We start from the raw sequence: 8,860 nt of genomic DNA on the forward strand, positions 1-8,860 counted from the left end.
ATGCCAAGCAGGCATGTTGACGGGGAGGAGCTTGCTTTGTGCAAACTCACTCTTATTATATAAGAAGAATGTATTACAATTTACAATTTATACCTTATAATAGGTTCCTGCATAGTTTTTTCCATGAACCTATATTTCTCGATCGGCTCCTATAATATGGTGGAATAAGTTGGATCCTCTACAAACTATGTAGTATATGTTTATAAATGAATTGCAACATAAATCATTTATGTATAAGTAAAAAAATGAATTGCAACATAAATCAGTTTTCACATTACCTGGACAAACACAATTGGTGTTCTATTAAACGTTTCAAGCTCAAATCAATTAGATTATCAAATAATTAAATTTTAAAAAATATTATCTCAACTTTGAATGTCTTCTGAAGGCAACAACCACGATAATATTGGTTTTTGTAATTAAAAGTATTACCAAATATGTATAAGTAAACAAATGATACTCTAATTGGCATATCTAATGAAGTAAAGTCTTCATTTTATTTTTAAAACACTTTTAGAATAATTTTACTAGTTTATGTAACAATTGATTATATTGAAAAAGTTTTAAAAACTATAATCAATAAGAGAGATTTAAACATTTTTTCGAATAAGAGTGGCATATTTTTTTTTTCGAATTTTGGTTTGTTTCCCATTTTTGTTTCTTTCAAGTTGCTGCCTATTTTAGATTTTCTTGTCATTATTAGTTCTTGCATAAGACTTATGTTTTAAGTCTTGGGGTAAGTTCTCGTTTCTTGTTTAAGCATTTTTTTTCTTCAGATTTTGGTTTATTTTCTAAATTTTGATTTATTTTCCATTTTTCTTTCTTTGAAGTTGCTGTCTATTTTAGATTTCCTTGTCAATTCAGGTATTATTAGTTCTAGGTGTTATAAGTTCATAAGGCTTTTTCGTTCATGGTTTAATCATATTTTTTTTCCAAATTTTGATTTGTTTCCGTTTTTGTTTCTTTCGAGTTGCTGCCTATTTAAGATTTCCTTGTCATTTAAGTATTATTTGTTCTGTGTCTCGTTATTGGTTTGAGCATTTTTTTCCAGATTTTGGTTTCCCATTTTTTTTTTTTTTGTGGGATTTGATTCCGACCTTGCTAAAATTGAACTTCTTGCTCTTAATGTTTTAAGGTGATGATTATGGCATATGTTCTTGGTGATGATTGTCTCTTTTTAAGGAGTTGCTCTTAATGTTTTAACTCTCAGGAATATATGTGCATGGTACAAGGTATAAAAAATCCTACAAACTAACTATATTGTATGTTTATAGATTTTATACTAATGTTTTAGAGTATGTTTTTTGTTAGGTTTGGACTGAAGTTTCTGTAATGCTGGATTGGGAAGGCAATATCGTGATGAGAGATATTTGAAGAATCTGAAGTTTCTTTAATGATAGCTTGTGTGTTACGTTTTCTTGAGCAGTTTTTTTACTTTCTTGTTCAATGCTTGTCAATCTTTCAAATTTTCATGTGTACTGACAAACAATATATAGGATTTAAATACAAAATTCTGTTATAGCTTTTTATATTTAAAAGGAGTCTCTATTAAAAGTAGTGTTATAGCTGTTTATATTTAAAAGGACTCTAATTCCTATATAAGTTCAATTTTATTTTATTTTTGCAATCACTTTGACAGCTCACGATAACACATTTTGTAGTTTTGACTATGCATGTGTTCTAACTAGGGTAAAGTTACTAAATATAATATAATATAATATTTAGTTGTAAAATAAATTGTCATAATTTTGATATTTTTTTTTAAAGTATGGTAGAATGATGGCTTAAGTAGTGTCCACTGGAGTTCAATTTTCCGGTTTCCATATGCCTCTGTTTCCGAAGCATCGTATAGGTATACGGTACTAAATAAATCATGCTATAAATAAAGTAGAAAAAAGCAAGTAATAAAGTAATAAAATTGATTATACAAATACAACAAATGCAAGACTAGTCTTCCAATCGATTCATGTTGACTGAATAATTATCGATAGAAAATCAATAACATAACATGATGACTATGTATTTAATAAAAAAGCTGACACAAATATAACATTTTTTTAGAAGTCCGAGCACCATAGCTATGATGATGAGATTTCAATTTCATTAGAAAGGTGAGAGCTCTTTCCTAATATAGAAGTTTCCTGATGGACCTCCCTGAGGTAAAAGAGCAAGCCAAACAGGACTTTGAGCACCCTCTTCACTAGTCAATATGCCAGAATAGCAACGTAAATCAGTTTTCACAGAACCTGGACATACACAATTTATGAGAAAATTTGGGTATTTCTTAGCCAATACTCTTGTGTAACCATTTAGTGCTGCTTTTGATACAACATAAGCAGATATAGTTTGAGGCCAATTTTTGCTTTCTAACAAATCCTCCTTGAAATCTTTGAGAAAAACATTAAAAACCTCATCCACTTTGTCTTCTGTTAGATTATCACAATCATTTAAGACTCCTATAGCCCATTCATTGCGTACATACTGAAACAAAACTTCGTGCCAGTTAGCTTCTTGTTTACTATATTAAAAATAGATGTTCATAATATGACTTACGTGTTATATGATTACTGGTACGTTTTAAAATTAAAATACCTCTAATTTTCCACCAGTAGAGGAGACATTGACAATACGTGGTGAATCGGATAATTGAAGTAGAGGTAATAATTCTTGTATCATCCATTTTGCACCATAGTAATTTGTTTTTATACATTCTTCAGCTAAATCACTAGTTTGAGTGGCTACCTTTATCTTCTCATAGAATAAATCTTGCTGCAATTAAGACCAGCAAAAGATTATTTCATTTCAAATGGAATAAAGAAGGTACTCATACAACCATTGGCAAAGAAATGAATCTCCCTAACTCAACTCCAAATTTCCTCTGATGTGAGACTTAACGCCTAGGATTGTATATCTAGTACGTGGATAATTTAATATGATAAATCATAGATTGTAAATTGGAATGTATTTGGTTTTGATACCATGTAAAAAAAAAAAAATTTGACCGTAATTCAATCCATAAAACTAGCTCATGAGGGAAGAATTATCCGATATAAGGAGTTTATAATTCTCTCATCCCACAAATGTGAGACCTAACACCATAAAATTGAAGGTAAAATTTTTTATTTTTTATTTTTTGAGGGTGAAGAAGAAAATTATTAATATAAGCAAATGAAAGAGTCACTTACTTGTGGGCTTATAATAACATCTTTATCCAAAAGCACTCCAAGAACTCCCGCATTATTCACCTGTTGTTTAGGTTATTTACAAATTAATGACTCTTAAGCAAATTCATGAATCTATTAAGCAAACACAAAATTATAAAGAAAATTGAGATTAGGAAAACAGCTTCCGTAAAAATGAGAAAAATGATTTTTCTAATAGAAGTAGGGAAAGTAAATTTCACAAATCATATTCTACATTGATTGTGTCCTCCTACCCTTCAACACACCGTATTTTCACCCCATTCCACCACCCATAGTATTTGTCTATAATATCATATATAAACGATTTTAGGATAATATTTTTTTTTACTTATCTATCAAATACAAGAAAATAAGTAAGAAATCCATTTATTTTCTAGAAAACATTTTTCATCAAAAATATTTTCCTTAATACAAACATACCATCTACGAAATTCATCACTAATCTATCACCAAATAGCCAGTAGAAAACACATTTTTTTAATAATCCATTTCTACATAGTTACATAATTTTTCAATAATCTATCGTCAATTCATTATTAAATAGGATTAGCGACAGATTTTTGTTGTTTTTTTAAGCTTTGAACTCAATTCTATAGAAAGAATTAAAATTGAAAAGGAGTGGATGAGGAAATACCAAGATATCAAGCTTGCCAAATCTGTCCTTGATGAAATCTTTGAGTCTTACAATACTAGAAATGTCAGTCACATCAAGTTGATGAAAAATGATATTATAATTAGAGTGGCCATCCATCTTTAACATATTATTAACAGCTTCATTCCCTTTTTTCTCATCCCTTGCTGTTAAAATCACCACTATCCCCTTTGATGCTAGTTGTCTACAAATTTCTAATCCTATCCCTTTGTTGCCTCCACTTACAACTGCAATCCTGATAACAACAAATTAATCCAAATCATAAGAAATTAATTAAAGCAATATGTTCATTTTTCGATACGTATTATCTCGGAAAGTCAAAATTGGAATTATCATAAGGAAAACTAGTAGTAATTAACTTTTTCAGATAATAACTATTAGTTGAGTGATGATCTGAGAAATCAATTCCGGCTTTAAAAAGCAGTGAGAATGAGTACTTACCGTTGAGTTGCCAGGAAGTTGGAAGCTTCAGCCATAGTATCACGTGTTTGTGCGTTTAAATGTGTAAAAGAAAGAAAGAAAGAAAGAAAAACTATGTAGTAGTATTCATTAATAAATAATGAAGTATATATTGGTGAGGTGAGAGTTTATATTTTGATACAAAAGTTTTTGGCATATGACGTGGAAGTTCCTTGTACATGATTATGTTTGTCAGTTGAATCCTTATACTCACGATTTTATCAACTGAGCCTTTAAACTTACTAAAAATACAATATTTTAAACACATTTGATCATTGACCAAACTTATGTAACACTAATATTGCTGAGTTGGAAAAATACTTAATTGCACGTGCTTCAAAGTGAGTAAATATATATTTTTTATATTAAAAATTATTACAAAAATAATTTAAAATAAAAAGAGAGAAAAAATCAACCCTTCAGCCCCCCTCTCTCTCCTTCTTCTCTCTCCTTCTTCCTTCAGCCCCCCACCCTTTCCTTCTTCCTTGAAACCACCCACGACCCCACCCTACCCCTACCCCACCCCTTCTTCTTTTTCTTAACACCCCCCACCCCTCACCACCCAACCAAATCTCTTATCTCAATCATTTTAGTTTCTTTAATTCAAATTTCTTCTCTATAAATTTTGGTCGATTTACACACTTTTAAAATTTGGATTTTCGAATCTTATTTGTGAAAGGTGGAAGTTTAGATAATTTTATAATCTTGAAGATTGATGGTGTATACTGAAAAGTTGAAAAACTTCATGAAGAAGCTCTTCGTGAAGAAGGCTGAAGAATAACAAATGAGTTTTGTGAATTTATGAAATTAATTCAAAATTATGACGGAAAATTATTGGGTTTGAGTTGGTAAGCTTTTTAAGTAAAAAAATTCATGTCAAATAGGAAGAATTAGTCCAATTTGACATGAATTTAGTGCTCAATTATGAGCAAATATGAAGAACATGATATTGAAAATTTTAATGTGCAATCTTTTTTTTTTTAACATTTAATTTTTTATGTGGCATTAAAAATGACATGGAATTACATGTGTAAGTGGTTGTGCTACACTCGCCCACATGAAATAAGAAAGGGCTTTAAAGTATTGTGTTTTAGTGAGTTTAAGAATTCGGTTAACAAAATCATGAATATAAGAATTCAACTGACAAACTGAACCAAGTATAAGGGTCTCACAAATCATTCTGCACTTTTTATTTACTTTAAATATAAGGGTAAGATTATAAAATTTTATATAATATATTACATATCCATTTTTTTAATACAATGAGCCACACATTCGCAAAATCGAGTCATATGCCATAGAAAATCCAATAATTATTAACTTATGTATTACAATTTACAATTTATACCTTATAATAGGAACTTTGTCCATGAACCTATAATATGGTCTTGTAAGTCGGATCCTCTACAAACTATGTACTATATGTTTACCGAAAATCCAACACGAATATAATAACGAAAAATTTGAGCAATATAGCTATGATCTATATCGCAAGATTTCTCAATTTGATTAGAAAGATGAGAGCTCTTTCCTATTGTAGAAGTTTCCTGATGGGCCTCCCTGAGGTAAAAGAGCAAGCCAAACAGGACTTTGAGCACCCTCTTCAACAGTCAATATGCCAGAATTGCAACATAAATCAGTTTTCACATAACCTGGACAAACACAATTTATGAGAAAATTTGGGTATTTTTTAGCCAATATCCTTGTGTAACCATTTAGTGCTGCTTTTGATAGTGTATAAGCAGATACTATTTGAGGCCAATTTTTGCTTTCTAACGAACTCTCTTTGAAATCTTTGAGAAAAACATTCAAAACCTCATCCACTTTGTCTTCTGTTAGATTGTCACAATTATTTAAGACTCCTATAGCCCATTCATTGTGTACATGCTGAAACAAAATATCGTGTCAGCTTCTTGTTTACTATATTAAAAATAGATGTTAATAATATAACGTTTAGATAAAATACGTACTTGGAGCTTTCCAGCAGAGGAGGAGACATTGACAATACGTGGTGAATCAGATAATTGAAGTAGAGGTAATAATTCTTGTATCATCCATTTTGCACCATAGTAATTTGTTTTTATACATTCTTCAGCTATATCAATAGTTTGAGTGGCTACCTTCATTTTCTCAATGAATAAGTCTTGCTGCAATTAAAACCAACACTAGATTATTTCATTTCAAAGAGTTCGGAGACAAAGGGCAAAAAAAATTGCCAAAACTTTTAAAATGGCACATCATATTTTTTTAAAACTAAAAGGGCAAAATCGCTACTGTCAAAGAGATTTTCCTTTGACACATATGAACACCGTTAAAATTAAAAATCGCTGCCCGAGCAGCGATTTTCTCCAATTTTTTTTTTCGTTTTTTCCGCTAATATCGCTGCTATGGCAGCGTTTTCATAGAAAAAAAAATTAATTTTTTTTTCATGAAAATCGGTGCTTTGGCAGCTTTTTTATAAAAAAAATTTTTAAAAACAATCGCTTTACTTTAAAAAAATATAATGTGCCCTTTTGAAATTTTTGACAATTTTTTTTGCCTTTTTGGTCGATTCTCATTTCATATGTACTCAAGAAATTTACACAATCATAAAATGATTTTTTTTTTTTTTTGAAGAAAGTGAAACCTAGAAAATTGATAGTATAAGCAAACGAAAGAATGGACGTGATGACAAGAGGCCCTTCACCTTCAATGCTAAGATTGCGAGTTTGAGTCATATTAAGGGAGTAAAAAGTTGGGAGCTTGTGGGGTGAAAAGACAAAAAGAAAAGAGAAATCCATGTGATATATAGTGACTTACTTGTGGGCTTATAATAAAATCTTTATCCAAAAGCACTCCAAGAATTGCCGCATTATTCACCTGTTGTTTAGGTTATTTAGAAATTAATAATGATTGTTATATTTGCATCACGTAGTATGGTTAAGCAAATTCATGAATCTATTAAGCAAACACAAAGCTATAAAGAAAATTGAGATTAATTATGATTAATGCATAAAACTCGATTAGAGAAAACATTTTCAGTTTTTCCATGTTCGAGTGGTCAAATAATTTTAAAAACATTTTCTATACGAAAAAAGCTCCTTAAAAATGAGAAAAATGATTTTTCTAATGGAAGTAGGGAAAACAAATTTCACAAATGGTATTCCAAATTGATTGCATCCTCCTACACTCCAACACACCGCATTTTCACCTCACTCCCACCATCCATAGTATTTGTTTAAAATATCATATACAAATGATTTTAGGAAATATTATTTGCTTATCTACCAAACACAAGAAAATTAATAAGAAAATCCACTTATTTTTTTAGAAAACATTTTTCATCGACAATATTTTTTTTAATACACCATGCATCTACAAAATTCATCTCTAATCTATCACCAAATAGCTCGTAAAAAACACTTTTTTCTATAATCCGTCTCTACATAGCCCCGTCATAGTTACATAATTTTTCAATAATCCATCATTAATTCATTATTAAATAGGATTAGCGACAAATTTTTATTTTTAATTTTTAATTTTTTTTTTTTTTAGCTTTGGACTCAATTCTATAGAAAGAAGTAAAATTGAAAAGGAGTGGAAGAGGAAATACCAAGATATCAAGTTTGCCAAATCTGTCCTTGATGAAATCTTTGAGTCTTACAATACTAAAAATGTCAGTCACATCAAGTTGATGAAAAATGATATTATAATTAGAGTGGCCATCCATCTTTAACATATTAATGACAGCTTCATTCCCTTTTTTCTCATCTCTTGCTGTTAAAATCACCAATATTCCCTTTGATGCTAGTTGTCTACATATTTCTAATCCTATCCCTTTGTTGCCTCCACTTACAACTGCAATCCTGATAACAACAAATTAATCCACATCGTAAGAAATTAAAATAATATGTTTATTGTGCGATAATTATTATCTCAGAAATATCAAAATTAGAATCATCAAGAGGAAAAGCTGGTAATAACTTTATGAGATAATAACTATTAGTTGACTGACCATCTAACAAATCAATCCAAATTTGGAGTGGTATATTCTGCTTTAAAAAGTAGTGAAATTGAGTACTTACCGTTGAGTTGCCAGGAAGTTGGGAGCTTCAGCCATGGTATGAAGTTTTTGTGTGTTTTAATGTGTAAAAGAAAGAAAAACTATACACTAGTGTCATTAATAAATAAAGAAAAGTATATACAGGTGAGACTTGAGAGTTTATATATTTATATATTGACACAAAAGTTTTTGGCATATAATCAAAAAAGAAAAGAAGGCGTCACTATTATTGAATAATTAAGAAAATAATTGTCAAAAATCACAAGTGTGGTTGTTAATTGAGACAAATGACAGCCATAAGTTCTTAGGACCACAGAAGTCTTATTAGCAATGTTTCATATTATCTTCTTTTTTTTCGGTACCTAAGCCAAAAAAAAAAAAATTATATTAAAAGTATTTGTATATAATTTAAGATAAATATTATGGGAGATGGAGTATGATGCAATGAAAATGAGAGTAAACTTGAGGTGTGTTGAATGTTGGAAAGGATACAATTAATGTGAA

The 8,860-nt window shown here is 29.8% G+C and overlaps 1 protein-coding gene across 6 annotated transcripts in view; it reads right to left on the minus strand.

Annotated features, from left to right (window-relative positions):
- The window catches only part of LOC125867283 ((+)-neomenthol dehydrogenase-like), a 36,016-nt gene extending 27,479 nt beyond the window's left edge, over window positions 1–8,537 (minus strand). Inside the window, exons 1-6 of one of the 6 annotated variants that reach the window (XM_049547744.1) lie at window positions 8,379–8,537; window positions 7,907–8,159; window positions 7,114–7,173; window positions 6,285–6,461; window positions 6,130–6,201; window positions 1,966–2,409 (exon numbers count right to left, since the gene is read on the minus strand). In XM_049547744.1, coding sequence (XP_049403701.1) covers window positions 2,104–2,409; window positions 6,130–6,201; window positions 6,285–6,461; window positions 7,114–7,173; window positions 7,907–8,159; window positions 8,379–8,413 — 903 coding nt within the window. In that variant the 5' untranslated portion in view covers window positions 8,414–8,537 and the 3' untranslated portion in view covers window positions 1,966–2,103. Of the gene's footprint in view, window positions 1–1,965; window positions 2,482–5,614; window positions 6,202–6,284; window positions 6,462–7,113; window positions 7,174–7,906; window positions 8,160–8,378 lie in introns of those variants that run through there. The other 5 variants (XM_049547737.1, XM_049547729.1, XM_049547721.1 and 2 more) reach the window with 5 other exon arrangements.
- Window positions 8,538–8,860: the final 323 nt, after the last annotated feature.

This window comes from Solanum stenotomum, chromosome 1 (genome assembly GCF_019186545.1).
Source record: "Solanum stenotomum isolate F172 chromosome 1, ASM1918654v1, whole genome shotgun sequence".
Taxonomy (NCBI): domain Eukaryota; kingdom Viridiplantae; phylum Streptophyta; class Magnoliopsida; order Solanales; family Solanaceae; genus Solanum; species Solanum stenotomum.